General features: G+C 43.1%; 1 protein-coding gene across 1 annotated transcript in view; it reads right to left on the minus strand.

Annotated features, from left to right (window-relative positions):
- Dbt (dihydrolipoamide branched chain transacylase E2) overlaps positions 1-16,876 on the minus strand; it is a 40,071-nt gene extending 23,195 nt beyond the window's left edge. The window contains exons 1-4 of the mRNA XM_075981527.1: positions 16,806-16,876; positions 8,084-8,207; positions 5,393-5,468; positions 255-436 (exon numbers count right to left, since the gene is read on the minus strand). Of these exons, the coding sequence (XP_075837642.1) occupies positions 255-436; positions 5,393-5,468; positions 8,084-8,207; positions 16,806-16,856 (433 nt within the window). The 5' untranslated portion in view covers positions 16,857-16,876. The remainder of the gene's footprint in view (positions 1-254; positions 437-5,392; positions 5,469-8,083; positions 8,208-16,805) is intronic.
- Positions 16,877-18,128: the final 1,252 nt, after the last annotated feature.

The raw sequence follows: 18,128 nt of genomic DNA on the forward strand, positions 1-18,128 counted from the left end.
TTCCAGTTTTTCTAATTTTCTGTTCTAAATCCCCAACCCAGGTTCTGTTAGAATTATCCTGTTTATGAGACAGAGTTTCTAGGATAGCTTCAAACTCACTATGTAGCTCAAGCTGACTTCGAACTCACAATCCTCCTGCTTCCACTACACAAGTTCTGATATTATAGTGTGTGCCGCCATGCCCGGCCAGGGCTACTTTATTGGGATTCAGCAACCAGAGGACAGCAGCGACAGATGCAGCAGAACACATTTACCCTTTAAGGCTTCCGTTTCGATGTCGATCAGTGGCTTCCCCACGTAAGCGATTTCGTCTAGATTGTAATAGAGCCTCTTAATGACGCCATCGTAGCGGCTGGTGATGGTGACAGAGGCCTTGTCACTCTGAACTTCACAGATGCTGTCAAACTGAGACACGGTATCGCCTTCTTTTACATACCTGGGAGACAGAGACAAGGACACGTTCACATGAATAGTCATGATTACAAGTCGTCCTTGCACGCTCATGGAAATGCTACACTGTCACATTAAAAGCCACCTAGCCCAGCATTGATGCCGAGATGGCACACAAAGAAATGTTTTAGGAAAGATGAAAATGACTTTTAGAGTTTCTTTGACAAACCCCTAACAAATGTTAAAATTAAGAACCCAAACTAAAACCTGTACCTTCAAGTTTAATTACATTCAGGTTTTCCGCTCGATTCACTTTTTTTTTTTTTTTTTTTTTTTTTTTGGTTTTTCGAGACAGGGTTTCTCTGTGGCTTTGGAGCCTGTCCTGAAACTAGCTCTTGTAGACCAGGCTGGTCTCGAACTCACAGAGATCCGCCTGCCTCTGCCTCCCGAGTGCTGGGATTAAAGGCGTGCGCCACCACCGCCCGGCTTTTCACTTTTTTTTTTTGAGAAAATAAGTTTTAAAATTTTACATTTATTTCCTCTTGTTGTACAATATTACATAATGAGCATCCCTAATTAGAACACAAAATCTGAAGCTTTTTTCTGTCCAACAATGAGGCTCAAAACCCTGGATTCTGGGTGCTCAAATGATGAAGCCTAAGCAAGTGTTCTATAATCTATGATGCAAAGTCGGAAGTAGTTTTGGTAGTAAACATTTCAGATAAAATATACACAGCCTGTATCAGCTGTGTGTCTCAGTTTGACAGCACTTCAAGGATGAGCAGTGTTTAGACATAAACAACAATGACAACCATGGCGTCTTCAATGAACCTTTGGTGATTTAAACTTGCCCAGTGCCATCTTCTTCTGGCTAGCACAGCTGTAGCCTAAGAAACAAAGAACTAAATAATGTTCCAAAATTGAAGGAACTATGGGAAAACAATGTCCTATCAGGTAGAAAACAGTAATAAAATGGCAGAAATAGACACATGACAAAGCACACCAAATTTTGCGGTTCAAGACTGACTAAAATAAAAATTTACTAGAAGGGTTGAGTGGCTGATCCATTTGGGTAAAAGGAAGAACCAAGGAATCTGAGGATCAGATTTTTTTTTTCAGTCTGAGGAATAAAAAGGAAACGTGGATCGAGCTTAGAGAGTCTGAGACAATGTCATAAAGCATACAAATATTCGTGCTGTATCTCAACAGGAAAGGAAGAGAAGTAGTCAGAAATGAGCCAGGTGGTGGTGGAGGCACGCGACTTTAATCCCAGCACTCGGGAGTTAGAGGCGGGCAGATCTCTGTGAGTTTGAGGCCAGCCTGGTGTACAAAGCGAGTCCCAGGACAGCCAGGACTGTTACACTGAGAAACCCTGTCTTGAAAAAACAAAAAACAAACGTTGAGCATGGTAGCATAAACTTGTGATCCAGCACACAGATGGCTGAGTCAGAAATATCATGACTTTGAGGCCAGCCTGAGATACCTGGTGAGACCCTGTCTGAAACAATGGCCTAAATGTTAAGCTGCCACTGCCAGAAGAAAACACGGCAGTGCCCTCCACGACAGAGGTGCAGGCAAGGACTCTAAACTAGACTCCATTCGCCCAAGAATCAAGGCCAACAACTGACAAGTGGGACATAGAACTAAAAAGCTCTCCACAGCCAGAGAAACAACCACCTGAGTGAAGAGGAAGCCCACAGAATGGGGGAGAATCTTTGTCAGCCATAGATCTGGCACGAGATTAATATTGCAATTAAATAAAGAACTCAAAAGCAAAGAGTCAAAAGGACCCATTATTTGGGGCGGGGGGTGGGGGGGTGCGGGCTGGGACCTAAATAGAAAGTTCTTAGAAGAATTAAAAAAAAAATCTCAAAAAAATGTTCACTGTCCCTAACAATTAGGAAAATTCAAAGCAAAACTTTGTGAATTCATCTTACCCAAGTCAGAATGGCAAAAATCAACAAAACAATTACCAAGGAATGCTGGAGGGAGTGTAGGGGAGAGGGGCCCCTCATTCACTGTGGGTGGGATTGAAAACTGGTTCAGCCACTTTGGAAATCTCAAATCTGTGGAGAATGTTCAATCTACCCTACAACACAGCCATATTCCTTGGCATATGCCCAAAGAAGCCAACATCCTACTTCACAGACACTTGCTCAGCATGTTCATGGCTGATTGCTGCTCCACTCACGTAGCTAGGAAATGGAAATAGCTCACATGTCCTTCATCTGATGAGAGGATAATGAAAATATGCTACATATACACTATGAATGCTATTCAGCGGTAGAGGAAAGTGAAATCATGAACTTTGCAGGTAAATGAGAGGAAACAGCAAATATTATATTGATTAAGGTAAACCAGACACAGAAAGACAGCATCATATGTTCTCTTTGACTTGAGGGTCCAAGTCCCAAATCTTCGGATATGAGCACATATCATGGAGTAACTACACCATCAGAGTAAAAAAGGGACCATTGCTAGGGTGGGAGAGTTGGGGAGCAAAAAAATAATCAGGGACAGAGGGGAATAGCAGGGTACAAGTGATCTGATAAGAAAAACTGAAAAAAATTGGGGACACTAATCAGGGAGGTGGGAGATAAATACAAAGATAAACTCAAAGGCGGTAACAGCCACACATATCAAAATAAAATAATTAAAAGAATTGTGAAGGCAGGGTGGCAGCCACTCATCTTTACAAGGTGATCCCATCACTCAAGAGACAGAGGCAGGAGGATTACAAATTCAAGACCAGCCTAGGCAAACTATCAAGACAACCCCCATCTCAAAAATAAAAACGAAAAAACTAAACTATTAAATTTGGAATGAGGGGGATAGAGTCTCTCTGTGTAGTGCAGGCTTACCTCAAACTTGAGATCCTCCAGCCTCAATGTAGCTGAGAAAACAAGGCCTGGTCTTAAGATTCTCATTAGGAAAAAAAATAATTTCCTCTTCTAACAGCCTTAACCCCCTTCCTATGCACGTGGATCTACAAAATTAATAAGATAGAAATTAAGAAGTTAGGGCTGGAGAAATGGCTCAGTGGTTAAGAATGTTGGCTGCTCTTCCAGAGGTCCTGAGTTCAATTCCCAGCAACCACATGGTGGCTCACAGCCATCTACAATGAGATCTGGTGCCTTCTTTTGGCATGCAGGCATACATGGAGGCAGAATGTTGTATAAATAATGAATAAATAAATCTTTTAAAAAAGAAATAAAGGGGCTGGAGAGATGGCTCAGTGGTTAAGAGCATTTGACTGCTCTTCCAAAGGTCCTGAGTTCAATTCCCAGCAACCACATGGTGGCTCACAACCATCTGTAATGAGGTCTGGTGCCCTCTTCTGGCCTGCAGGCATATACACAGAAAGAATATTGTACTCATAATAAATAAATAAATAAATTTAAAAAAATAAAAAAGAAATAAAAAAAGACCCAGAAATTAAGAAGTTAATTTTTTTTTCTCTAAGACTAGGTTTTGAAGCAAAGCATCAATAAGTCAAAATGTACGCAGTTCTTCGGAAAGGTAAGGCATTTCTACGTGTTACATTTTAATTGTGCTAACAGCCACTGTGAGTTGGGAGAGCCACAACTGTTACCTGATTCTACACCATAAGAGACAGCAGCTCAGAAGAGAACAGGTGCATCACGAATTTCAAAACCATGCTGTCCTGAGTCCATGGCTCGCCTCACAATCGCACAGTGCCAGGAAAGACAATTATAAGGAAGGCTGGTTCCTAAAATCCTCTGCTTACAAAGCAAAGAACGCTAAGTAGAGGACATGACAGTCACTGGCCTCGGTCCAGTTCTTTAAAGACTATGTGAGCCGAGCAGAGTGGAACATAACCCCAGCATTGAGGACACAGGAGGCAGAGGCAGAAGGATGGCAAGTTTGAGGCTAGCTTGGTTATAGAACAAAACCTTATCTTGGTTATGGAACAAAACCTTATCTCTTTATTCAATGTAACTGCTACTTCTAAAAACCTTAAAACTTAGTTTAGTGCCAAGAGGCAATGTTTTTCCAAAAGATTAAAGACACAAAAGGATGGAGAATGTCAAAGGCCGTAAAGGATTTCTTCCTTTTGTTTCAAGCAACCATATGTGTAGCTATACTATTTTATACTATATAATTTTAAAGTTTTTGTTTTAATTGGAGGGAGGCATGTAAGTATGAGACAGAGGCACAGGATCCCCCTAGAGGTGAAGTCACTGGCAGTTATTAGCTGCCAAATATAGGTGCCAGGAGTTGAATTCAGGACTACCGGATGAACAGAGCATGCTCTTAACCACTGAGTCATCTCTCCAGTCCTAACTGTTTTAGGGTTTCAGATTTTTTTGATTTGTGCCTTTCAGGTAAAGTATCTTATAAGCCCACAAGCAAAGAATGTCAGGTAACACGAACCAAGCCTGCTTCCTGAAAACCATGTTCAGTATGGTAGAGAGTTAGGTAACAGGATTGTTTTAAGATTTTAGGAAGGAAATTGCGAGTTCATACATTAGATTCTTCCAAATTCATGTGGGCTGGGGGTGTGACTGAGAGGTGCCCAGTTTGCAGGCTTTGATTATTTATTGCTCTGCCCTGGTTTTATATCAGCTTATCATCTCTTAGAAAGTAATCTCTTTTGTAGTTGAAACAAAGAGTAGACAGTTAAAGGATTTTTTTTTTTTAAAAGAGAAAGAAACGGACTGGAGAGATGGCTCAGTCATTAAGAGTATTGGGTTCAATTCCTGGCACCCACATGGTGGCTTACAACCATCTGTAACTCCAGTTCCACAAGACTCTACACCCTCTTCTGGCCTCTGAGAGCACAAGGCACGAACATGACATACAGGCAACACACACACACACAATAAAGTAACAATCATTAATAAATCACATCAAAGAAAGAGACTTGAGGAATAACTTCTGTTACCGGCATATCAATGAAGAAGTTTCCCAATTTGAGTCTTATTTTTTGCATATTCAATTAATTTTACATTGACTTAAAACTACTTTGAGGCTAACTTACCATTCTTTAATAGTTACTTCTCGAATCCCTTCTCCAATGTCAGAGAGTTTGAATTGAACAACCTGCCCCTGTAGCACTTCAAAAATAAATGGGAAATGATCTCATTAAATATATATCATCAATAGCTACTTTTATTTCTAAAATTAGAATATGTTCTCAAGTAGAGGCAGAAATTGTCTATAGACAACCAAACCAAACCAAAAACAAAAAATACAAAAAAACCCCAAAAACAAAAAACTAAAAGCCCAGCATTTTATAATTTTAAAAAGCATAACCACTAAAGTGTTACAGAATTACTCCAAGACACAGGTCTACCACCACAGAACTCATGTTTTCCAGCTTCCCAAATAATGCTCTTTGATAGGGTTACAATGTCTCTCCTATGAAGCTCCTGATCAATTGAAACAATATTGATGTACCAAAAAGGCCTGCATGGGCTGGAGAAATGGCTCAGAGGTTAAGAGCACTGGCTGCTCTTCAAGAGGTCCTGAGTTCAATTCCCAGCAACCACATGGTGGCTCACAACCATCTGTACTGAGGTCTGTCGCCCTCTTCTGGCGTACAGGCATACATGGAGGCAGAATGCTGCATACATAATAAATAAATAAATAGGTAGATAGATAAATAAATAGCATGCTCTCAACGAGATCTCTCGCTCCAATAACCGTCCTCGATACTTATGACTACAACCAGGCCAGTGCTTATCTAGTAGCCTTGGAATTTTTTATTTTCTCCTGCCCCCTTTTAGGTATTTTGTTTGTTTGTTAATGTTTGTTCTTTTGAGACAGGGCCTCACTGTGTAGCCCTGGCTGTCTTGGAACTCACGCTGTAGACCAGGCTGGATCCACCTACCTCGGCCTCCTGAGTACTGGGATTGCAGGCATGCACCATCATGCCTGAACATTTCCAATATGTTCAGATTATGTTCTGCCAAATTATCCAAGACTTTCCTTTCCTCTCTCCATTAAGCAGAGTAAAAGAAACTTAAAAAGATGCTGAGTGACAGAGACAGTAGGTACTGAAACATACACCCTACTGATAGATCCCTAGGGCACACAGGTGCCCCAGTGACAGATCCCTTGTACACAGGTGGTCACACTTCCTGAACAAATACTCACAGCAGTGTGAATGAATTAAATACTATTGTTACTCTCATTTTCCAGATGATGAAACAGATGAGCAACTTTCTCAGCGTTGCACAGCTAATAATATATAAACACGAAGCCAGGTGGCAGTGGGGCATGTTTTTAACCCCAGCACTCAGGAGGAAGAGGCAGGCAGATCTTTGTGAGTTAAAGGCTAGCCTGGTCTACAGAGGAGTTCCAGGATAGCCAAGGCTACACAGAGAAACCCTGCCTCATAACAAAGAAACAAACAAACACCACACAAACAAACACCATGTGGCCTGCAGTTGATAAACAGACCTAAAGTTCAGGAGAAGAGTTTAGAGGATGTAGCAGGGAGTTGCTGTCCCTCCTGCAGTAGCCTCTACTTTCTCTGTGAAGCAACAGTGATCAGGGTTAGAAACTGGAAATCCTGGCTTGAGCAGAGTGAGTGAGGTGGAAGAAGGCTTGCCTCCATGTATGAAGCCCTGGGTTTTATCCCCAGCACCACACACAAACACACAAACACACAAGCACACCGCCGATATATACACACATCACATACATATACACATTCTCTCTCTCTCTCTCTCTCTCTCTCTCTCTCTCTCTCTCACGCACGCACGCACGCACGCACACACACACATACACACACACACACATGCACACTCCACCTATACAATTACCAAAATAAATTACATATTGTATATGTGGTGCAAGGAATAAAAAACACATATGGTGTACATTTGTATACATATATGTGTGTATATGTATAAACAGATACAAATCGTTTTAAAAGCAGGTGAATGTAAAGTTTATATTGTCTGAGACTATTGAGGATAACAATATAAAAGCATGGAAAATCATTCAGAATCTGCCTAGAATTTCCCCGTTTTCCATTGCCAGGACCCCTGTATCTGCTAAAAACTTAAGTATATAATGTAATCTAGGGTTCTTTGTCAGGGTTCTTAATAGGCCAGCAGGAAAAAAAAAGCTCTAATGCCCTTGCCAAATCTAATACTTGAGGCCTCGAGTTATCTACAGAGGCTGGGCAGATAGGAGAAAGGTAAGTAGATAAAAGCCAGGGAACTCTCTCTACTCAGGGGCAGTCGGGGTGATTACATCATGCTGTGGTAACAGCGGATTAAGTTTCACCTCACAAACAGAGTGACTGTGCACCAGGATATAAAGATGCTTCTATTAAGTCAGCAGTTCACCTGAACTGAGCAGGTCACATCAGTGCCAATGACTGCACCGAGAAAATCAGAGCATAAGGAACGGATGACCGGGTATAACCCAGTTCCAACAGTACAAGGCACTGGCATTCAGGGGAACTATGGGCGGAGGGGGAAAGAACAGAGGGAATGTGTATATGCAAATTACATAGGAGGGGGAAAGAACAGAGGGAATGTGTATATGCAAATTACATAGGAGGGGGAAAGAACAGAGGGAATGTGTATATGCAAATTACATAGAGGTGGGGAGAGCCGTGCTGGAAACATAGGATTAACTCTTGTACTTTGGTAAGTCTTCAATTACTAAGAAAAAGAGTCGATTATTCGACATGCTATTTGGGGAGTGTACTCACCAGCTGCTGTTCTCAGGGAGTGATGTGGTTGACTATATTTGAGCAAAGGATAACCGAAGGAACACACGCATTTTGGCCTCAAAACATGTACATTATTACATGTTTGAAAATAGCGAACACAAACCTATCAAAGAGAAAACAAAGCGAAAAATGCATTACAAATCCTCAGAGGCTGGGAGTTAACCTCATAGGTAGAGTGTGTGTCCCATATGTAGAAAGTCGTGGGTTCACATGCACACCCCCAAAAGAAAAGTATAAACACACTGAAATTCATTCAGTTTTGTTGTAGGCTGACACTCATATCGATAATGAATTAGATAGTCAAATTCAGAATACTCAGCAGCAGGAACCATGAAACTGATTATTTTCCAAATTGCTGCTATCCCATTAATCAAAAGAACTCAAGCTCAATCAAGGAGAAAACATGGACTTAAGTCACACCCACTGAGACACATACAGTTATTTGTATGTTTAAAACACTGTCCCGATTCCCTACACTTCAGGGAGTAGATAGGCTTAAGCTGTTGGAACTCCTGAAATAATGCCGCGAAGGACACCTGGGGCTGCAGAGGGACCTCAGCGGCAAAGCACTGGGCAAGCGGGCAAACTGCCCTGAGTTCATCCTAGGACTGAAGATAATAGCAAAAAGCTCCACAGTGCTTGTTAGCATTTAAGACCAATGAAAAACAAATACTATGTCCAAAAGTTCTGTTTTTCCTCTCAGTACTGGGGGCTGAACCCATGGCTTCTTGGCACACTTTACCGCTAAGCAGTCCAGATAGCTTGCTTGCTTTCTTTTAAAAAGATATTCCCTTTTACTTTATGTGTATGAGCGTTTGCCTATGTGCATAGTATGTTACTGTGTGCGGCCTGTTGCCCAGAGAAGCCAAAAGAGGGAGTTGAAGCCTCTGGAGTTACAAACAGTTGTGAGCTGCCCTGTGGGTGCTGGGAACTGGAACCCAGTCGTCTGAAAGAGCAGCCAGTGCTCCAACCGCAGAACTGTTCTCCAGCTCCCTGCTGGTTTTCTTATTACTAATTGATAGATAACTCTGTTAACTATCTGCATAATGCCTTAGTATGATTCAAGACATGTTAGGCCTATGCATATCAACTTGATATATCAAAACCTAAATGTCCTTAACTTAAAATTTATTCTTAACGTTAACCTTTCAATGTTATTAATATCCAATAACTACCTTACCTTTTAAACAACAATAATTTCTAGCTTTTGTTTTGTTTTTTTTTGGATTTTCTTTTTTTAAAAATTTATTTATTAAAGATTTCTGCCTCCTCCCCGCCACCGCCTCCCATTTCCCTCCCCCTCCCCCGATCAAGCCCTCCTCCCTCATCAGCTCGAAGAGCAATCAGGGTTCCCTGACCTGTGGGAAGTCCAAGGACCACCCACCTCCATCCAGGTCTAGTAAGGTTTTTTTTTTTGGATTTTCGAGACAGGGTTTCTCCATAGCTTTTTGGTTCCTGTCCTGGAACTAGCTCTTGTAGACCAGGCTGGCCTTGAACTCACAGAGATCCGCCTGCCTCTGCCTCCCAAGTGCAGGGATTAAAGGCGTGCGCCACCACCGCCCGGCTCTAGCCTTTGTTTTTGAGAATACTGGTATGTATCTAAAACTTCCATTTCTGCAGAAGTAACTTTTGCTTGGAGGACATCACATTAGTTTGCACATTGGTTATCTGTGGTCAGGCAGCAGGTCTCCCTATGCTACCCACATTAGTCTTGAACACGGGGCTCAAGTGATCTTCCTGCCTCAGCCTCCCAGACAGCTGGGACTATAGGCACATGCCACCATACTTACAAATCATATTTTAATATGTATTTATAAGTAAGGATTTCATTCTTTTTCTAAAGGTAAGCAATATAAAAATCAAAAGTCTGACTATAGAATATATTTAAGTTCATAATTTTAAAAATTATTTGTTTTATTTTATGTGTATTGGTGTTTTGCCTGCATGTTTGTATGTGTATCACATACATGCCCGGTACCTGCAGAGGACAGAAGAGGGGATTGGATGCTCTGGAAGTGAAGTCAAGGATGGCTGTGAGCCACCGTGTGAGTGCTGGGAACCAAACTCAGGTCCTCTCTGAGAGCAGGAAGTGGTCTCAACTGCCGAGTCATCCCTCCAGCCCCTAGATTTAAATTCTTAAGTGACAGTTATTTTTGATTTCAGAAGGCAAAGAAAAACTGGTGGTTCCTTTCTTAAATTACATATCCTGTCTTTCCCATAAAGAGCTCATCCTAAATCATCTCTTTCCCCCATATGTATGTGTGTGCACACGCATGTGTTTGTGTGTTCACATATTTATGTGTGCATATGCATATGCAGGCCTAAGGTTGATATTGACTGTCTTTCTCGAATACAGTCTTTAGCAGGGTCTCTCACTGAACCCAGGGTTCACCATTTCAGTTAGTCTGGCTAGCCATCTTGCTCTGGGCATTCTGCCTGCTTCCCACAGGCAGCTTCCCATTCCCACTTGATAACTCACTTTTATAATACCGATATTTAAATCATTATTTTATTATATGTGTGTGTGTCTATGGTGAGTGTGTAACACGAGTGCACAGAAGTGGATGCCAGAGGACACGGGTTCCAGTGATCAAACTCAGGTCCTCAGAGGCTCTTTCCCTGCTGAGCCATCTTACCAGTCTCTATGCCTATATTTAATTCTTATTAAGAGCAATATTGAGGAACCACAAAGCCTAACTAAAATCCTTTGAGTTGACAGCTCACAGCAGAGCAGATATCGACTGGAATCTCTTCTCCAAATACCCTCTCTTGTTTGTCTTTCCTTTCTCCTTCAACATTCTCAACCCTGGCTCTCGGTCAACAAAAAAGAAGTAATCGCCTCTGCCTCTTCAGATAGAAAATAGAGATGCCTAGTGAAAATTATAAAGCATACAAATTCACTTTGATTTAATACTATACTTCACACTTTAAAACACTGGAGGAGAATTAGCCTACAGAAGCTCTCTTTTTAACAACACAGCTCTCACCGAGGAACTACTAATAGATGGGGTCAAGAGCTAACCAATTAAAATGTACTGGGTGCTTTCTTGCTATGTACCAGGTACCTGAAGATTTCATATCCAGTGCTTTCTCTCCAGCTCACACTGTCACCCTCACAGGAGGTGAAGTGATCCAAGGTCAGATTGCAATTAAAGCTCTGAAGACAAGTAAACCTGGTGTCAAAGTCTAGGCTCTTCCTACCACGTCGTGTTGCCAGGAGAAAGAACCCTTTCTTTCCAAACTATAATCTAGGAGAAACAATTCTTTCTTTCTCCCAAGCAGGGTCATGTGTGCTTTTATTATTTGTAAGAGAAAAAAAGACAAAAGACAAAAGAGAAGTGTGTGTGTGTGTGGGGGGGGGGTTAGCTTGACCTTGGGAAGGTTTAACTTGGGTTTTGCACAGCAAGTATGAATAATAAAGAGCAGAGGACACTTCTAAGGCACAGGAAGTGATGCAAGCACAGGAAGTGCAGCAAGATTTGGCTTGATCAGATTTGGAGAGGAAAGCAGTGACTATCAGAATGGTTGCTGGGATCTGGGAATGTCAGGAAGGGGTGGGAATTCATGTTTTGGGGGTGAGGTCCCAGTACAGACAGGACTAGCGAACAGTCTACCTAGCTCATATGATAGGTTATTATGGGTAAGGTCTGGAAAGGAAGGCCAAGGTGGGCTAACACATGAAACGTGGGCTCCTGCAGCTGACCAACAGGACTGAGAAAAGGCAACCGAGTTGCAATGGGCATTATGTGTTATCAGCCATTGCATGGCTTTGAAGAGAAAGAGGGGAGAGATTAAAAATTAGCAGAAGTGAAGAGATTAAAAAACAACAGAAAGGAGAAAAAATGATTTCTCAAACCTGAGAAGGCATTCTCCCTTCATGAAATCATACTAGTTAAGAATGGGAAGGTAGGGATTATTTTTCCTACTAACAGTGAAAAGTGGTAGAAAGAGACTGACCTTTGGTGTCCTACTGAATGACAGTACCAACTACCACTCCTCTTCCTCCTCCTCCTTCTTCTTTTTTTTTTTTTTTTTTTTGAGATACTACATAGCCCGGGAGGCTGGAACTCCTTGTGCAGACCAGGCTGTCCTCACTTACAGCTCAGGGACAGAAAGCATGTGCTGCCATGCCCAGAAAAGCCTCAGATTTTAAAGGACAAACTGGCAGAGGTTTCTGTTTGAGGCACCAATGTAGGATTCCTAGAGAAGCAGGAACTGGACACAGCAAGACCGCACGCCTGTGAATAACTCATCACAGGCGCTAAGCTCTCCTCCCTTACAAACTTTTGCAGAAGACAAAAAACCAAACAAAAACTTCTTTTACTGAGTCATGAACAATACCTAAAAGACACAGTTCCACTGAGCTCATCTGGCCTAACGTGCCTGAGATAATTCTAATTTATACCTAGTGATTCATCGTATCAATAATTTAATGTATACAACTAGAAAAAAAAAAGGGAGGCCAAAAATTTTAGCTGACTAATATAATAAAGAAGTAAAAAAAAATAGTTCACATTACTTAGTATTTTGAGCAGGAAGACAAATACCATTGAGAAATGTACCACAGGGGCCAGTGAGGTGGCTGAGGGAGCCAAGGCTCTTGCTCCCAACCCTGAGGACTTGATTTCGATCCCCAGGACCCAAATAGTAGAATGAGAAACCAGACTCCTGCAAGCTGTCCTCTGATTTCCACACGTATATCATGACGCTTGTGTTCCCCACCACACACACAACAAACAAATAACTATTTTAAATTCCTTAGAGTATAGTTGACTAAACTAGGAAGCAAATGTACGACTCCTAGCCAAGCAGGAAATCAGATACAAAACCCCTTGCATATGTATGATTAATTTATCACAGGTACTAAGCCCCCCTCCTTTAAAAATGTTTGTATAGGACAAAAAAGCAAAAGACAAGCATTGAGAGTGGTGGCACACACCTTTAATCCCAGCACTGAAGAGACAGAGAGTTCCAGGCTAGCCTGGTCTACAGATAAAAGAGTTCCACGACAGCCAGGCTGTTACACAGAGAAACTCTGCTTTGAAAAACAAACAAACAAAACAAAACTTCTTTTACCGAGTCATTCGATGCTCTCAGAGTATGCGGAGTACGAGGATTGTATAGAGAAGGAAACACATGCAATTCCTGCCACATGCAATGCCTAGTGGTGGAGTTTGATTGTAATTGCCCCCATAATCTCATATTAACTGTAGGGTGAACTTCAGTTGCTGCGTGGCTCTGTCGGAGCAGGAATGGCCTTGCTGGAAAAGTGTGTCACTGTGGGGGTGGGCTTTGAGGTTTCCTATGCTCAGGATACTGCCCAGGGAGTCAGTCCATTTCCTGTTGCCTGCAAGATGTAGGACTCTTAGCTGTCCCTGCAGCACCACATCTGCCTACCTGCCACCATGCTCCCCATCATGAGGAAAATGGACTGAATTGTAAGCGAGCCGGCTCAATTAAATGCTTCCTCTATAAGAGCAGCTGTGGTCTTGGTGTCTCTTCACAGCAATCGGAATCCTAACTAAGACACTGGTAGAATAAGAGATAACGTGGAGCACACAGGCCAGGGTGTGCTAAGGGAACCTCTGGAGAGAGTTAGCCTGAAGTAAGACTGCAGATTGAGTAGGAGTAACCCACAGGATGAGAAGTGTTGCAGATGAGGCAAGAGTCTTCAAGACAGAGGAAATATATGAGCAAAGGTCTGGAATCAGGAGAGCACACTGTGTGCTCAGCGGGTTGTTTAACAGAATTCTCTGAAGTTGAGTGTGATCAAGCCAAATCTAGCTGCTCCTGCAGCCCTGCTAAGCAAATCTTGCTGCACTTCCTGTGCTTACATCACTTCCTGTGCTTTAGAAGTGTCCTTCTGCTCTTTATTATTCATACTTGCTGTGCAAAACCCAAGATGGGCACGGTCAGAGTTGGAGCTGGAATGAGCAATGTGTGTTTGTGCATAAAAAGTGTTAGTTACTTTTACTCTAATCTTATTTCATTGATGTCCAGAAAAATGATAGAATGCAAAAAAAAAAATTATTTTCAAGAAAATGGGCTGGGTGGTAGTGGTGCGTGCCTTTAATCCCAGCATTCATTCGGGAGGCAGAGGCAGGAGGATCTCAGTGAGTTCAAGGCCAACCTGGTCTATAGAGCAAGTTCCAGGACAGTCTCCAAAAAGCTACAAAGAAACCCTGCCTCAAAACTCCCTTCCCCTGCCCACCCCCCAAAAAGGAAAAAAAAAGTGGATAGTACAGCAATCATCATGTGAAGTGACACAGACTCTCTTCACAAAGGCAGAAACAGAATGTCTCATAAGCTGGGCGGTGGTGGCACTTGGGAGGCTGAGGCAGACAGACTTCTGAGTTCAAGGTCAGCGTGGTCTACAGAGTTCTAGGAGGTCAGAGAAACCCTGTCTTCAAAAGCCAAAACAAAACAAACTGGGGGGTATGAAAGTAGAAGAGAAACAATTAAGGATGTGGAAAGAGAAATCAAAAGAGAGTGGATAAGAGGAGAATAAAGTATAGAATGAACAGGTTTTTAATAAAGAATGAAGCTTGAGGGGTTAGGGAAGCCAGATCATAAATTTCCTAGGTCATGTGGCTTATGGGCATCTTTTAAAAAAGAGTTGTTTTAAGCAAGAACATGACATGATGTAATGCATCCCTTACTTTATAAGGTCATCATGGTCAGCCTATGAGAAGTGAATCACAAAAGGGACAGATCAGAGGCCAGACACCTGCAATTAAGAATGAGGCAGTGAAGAGTGGATAGATTGCTTCAGAGTTAGAATCAAGAGAAACAGGTTTGAGGGTTCTATTCCAGAGCCTGGCGGCTGCATCCCTAAGGCACTGTGGTACACTGTGCGAGGGCTGAAGGCTAGCTTTCCAGGCTCCCTGTTGCTAGCAGTAGCCTTGGAACAGTGTTCTCGCTGGTTAGATCAGCCTGGTGGGATTCTTTCCTTCTTCCAGCCTTAACTACTGAGGGAGTTGCTGCAGCTTCTTAAGGCCAGATGGGAAAGGTCGGAATGAACTGACTGGCACGTATGTCACCTGTCATTTGTATGCATAGATGATGTCCTGTTCATCCAGTGGATTTGTATTACTTGGGATTAAAAAACACCTCATATTGTTCAATTGGAAATCTCTTGGACAGAATAGACTCATTTGAAAGACGAGGGAACATCAGGAAACCATTAGCACAGCCAGCAAATATATCCAAAGAAGTGGGAGAGACGATGCAGGAAGCAGGGAAGGTGCAGAGGGCCAAAGCCAGCGCATTTAGAAAGGAAGCAATCACACACCACTGTGAGAACTCTATCATTTGGTGATTTAGTCTATGTGGGCACCTTCTGCTTACACAAACCAAATGGCTTAGCTTATTACCCACTTAAGCTATATGCCAGTTCTTATGCTACAAACCTGTATAGCATGTTACTGTACTAAACACTGCAGGCAACTGTAACACCATTGTGTCTGCATATTTACACACATCAAAACATGGGAAAGATCATAGGAAGTGTTCAGATCTGCCATAATCTTATAGGACCACTGTTGACTGAAAAGTCTTTGTGCAGTCCATGACTTTAAAATAGTATTTAGAAGCTGGAGAAAGAGAACAATGGAACCAAGCAGCAAAAAATCTAGGAAGAATAATACTGGGAAGCTGATGTCTGAGAAGCCAAGGATGGAGAGCTCTCAAAAGAAGCACCGCCAGAAATGCCTAGTAAGGTGCTGTGACAAGGGGCCTGTCTGCTGGCTACCTCCTCTCCCCCTTCACACTGTCCTCACTCAGTGCCCTCCAGGAATTCCTCTCTGAGCCCCACTCCCCCACAAGACCCCCATGCCATAGTAGCTCTGGGCACTTGTTCCATAATAGCACTTCCCTGATGTAGTCTAAAGCCATGGCTTTATGTCTTTCCCGGCCTCCCTCTCGCCTCTTCTCCTCCACTAGATTACAATCTCAGGAGGAAAGGGATGGTGTCTGTGTTATATTTATATCCCCAGTGCCCAGTACACACAGACAGCAGGCTGGGAAAAGATTTTGTGGTATTGGGAGGCCATCACTGCAGGAACATCTAGGGAATGGGAAAGGTCGGTATCCAATACGTAACACAGTTAGGAAGAAACGGGATACTTAATGAGATACATCCACCGTTACTGCTAAATGCTTGTGCGTGAGGGGGAACTGAAGGCAAACGGAGGTGGTAAAATTGATAAAAAGTTGGAATGGCATGTAGCGTGGACCTGGGAGAGAAGTAGAACTCCAAGTGAATCTCAAGCTAGAGGGCAAAGTTTTCCTTTTCTCTTCTCTTCTTCCCCACTAAAAATTGCCTGAGGTCAGGTTAACAGTGCCTACATCTGACAAGGGGTGGGTACACAATAAATCCCGAAAGATTGTAGCTCTGGGTCTGCAGCGCCTGTGACAATGCCTGGCATCAAGATGCTCAAGCAAAGTAAGCAGGTGAAAGGCAGGGTTGTGGGCACCGCTGGGAGGAACGCTAATCGCCACAGGAGCGCGCCCAGGTAAGAGCAGAGTTTGTTCCCAGCCTCGCTGGTGCGCCACCTTCGCTACCCTTCTGTTTGCATGCATCTTTCCATCACTTACTCACGGGACGCGTGGCACTCGAAGAAGAAAGCAACGCACCACTTCAGGTGACAAATCACTGCTAAACCACTTCTTTTTAACGTCACACCCACTCAATCCTGCTTACCAGTCTGACAGCGTTCTGGCTCCAGGTCCCCAGCACGCGCGTTGCAGCCATCTTACTCCGGAAATAGCCACCAGCCGCCCAGCTGGGAGAGACGCCTCCTCCAAGAGACCAATCCTGAGACGCGAGACGCACCCCCCTGAGCGGCCAATAGGAGCGAAGAAACGAGCCTCCCACCCAGCAGCCAACCGGGGCGCGAGGCGGGGCCGGTGGCAGCCCCAAGGCTCTGCAGAAGAGTATTAGCGGGAGAGGTAGAAGTGGGGGAGGAGGGAAGCTCAAACGGCCAGGTGCTGCTGTGCAAGTACACACGCATCAACAATCACCTTTTTAGTTCAGATAATGGAAAGAAATCACGTTTAGGGACTGCAGAGAGGGCTCTTGGAGAGAACCCAAGTTCAGTCTCTAGCACCCACATCAGGCGGCTCACAAAAGCCAGGGGATCCGATGCCCTCTTCCGGCCATCTCTAAGCACCTGCACCACCTAGACACACCCAGGTGTGCACACACACACATACATAAATAATTTTTTTAAAAAAAATTAAAGGCACACAAGAAAGGGGACTCATCGAAGACTTGAGGAGTCAGTAGCAAAATGTCCTTCTTGATGTTGCGCTGTAACCACACTGAAGGCAGAAAAATAGGACATTTCTATATTTTGTAGCAAGGTTCGGAAGGATGACCTTTTCCTAAGTCCATACTGGAACATTTCTCCATGACTAGCATCTCTTCCTCCTGTGAGTGTCCTTGAGGTTGTCAAATTGGCTTCTCACGTCTAAAACAAACACGCCATCACGTCGTCTTTCAGTCTTAGAGAATGTGGTGGTCAGAGGCAGCAGCCTAGCATGAGAAATGAGTCCAAACCTATAACCTTTGAAGAAATGTCAAATTGAACAAAGTGGAACCGTAAAGGGAACATCAGAAACCCAGCACCAGGAGGGTGCGCCTGGGGCGGCAAGGAAGAGATAGGGTATTGTGAATCAAAGGCCAGTCTGTCTGAAATACATGGTGAGATCCATTCTTCAAAAAACAAACAGAGCGAGAGACAATGAGAGGGAAGCAGAGCTTTCTTCCATAAGCGGTGTATATAGAAATGTACACATTTACTGTATGAATGTCAGTGGCATCCAACTGTTCTTGTTCCTTAAAAATCTGTACCAATGTCTAAGGGATTAGAGGGAATAAGATGGGGGAGAAAGCAGAGGCAATATTTCCTCAGCATTGGAAAATCAGTGGTTGCGAAAGAACAATCCCAGGCTTTTCTCAACTTGCTTAACTGCACACGGACACACCATTTTACCAGTCAGAGTAAAATGTACAGCTACCGTA

The sequence above is a fragment of the Microtus pennsylvanicus genome, chromosome 7, assembly GCF_037038515.1.
Source record: "Microtus pennsylvanicus isolate mMicPen1 chromosome 7, mMicPen1.hap1, whole genome shotgun sequence".
Taxonomy (NCBI): domain Eukaryota; kingdom Metazoa; phylum Chordata; class Mammalia; order Rodentia; family Cricetidae; genus Microtus; species Microtus pennsylvanicus.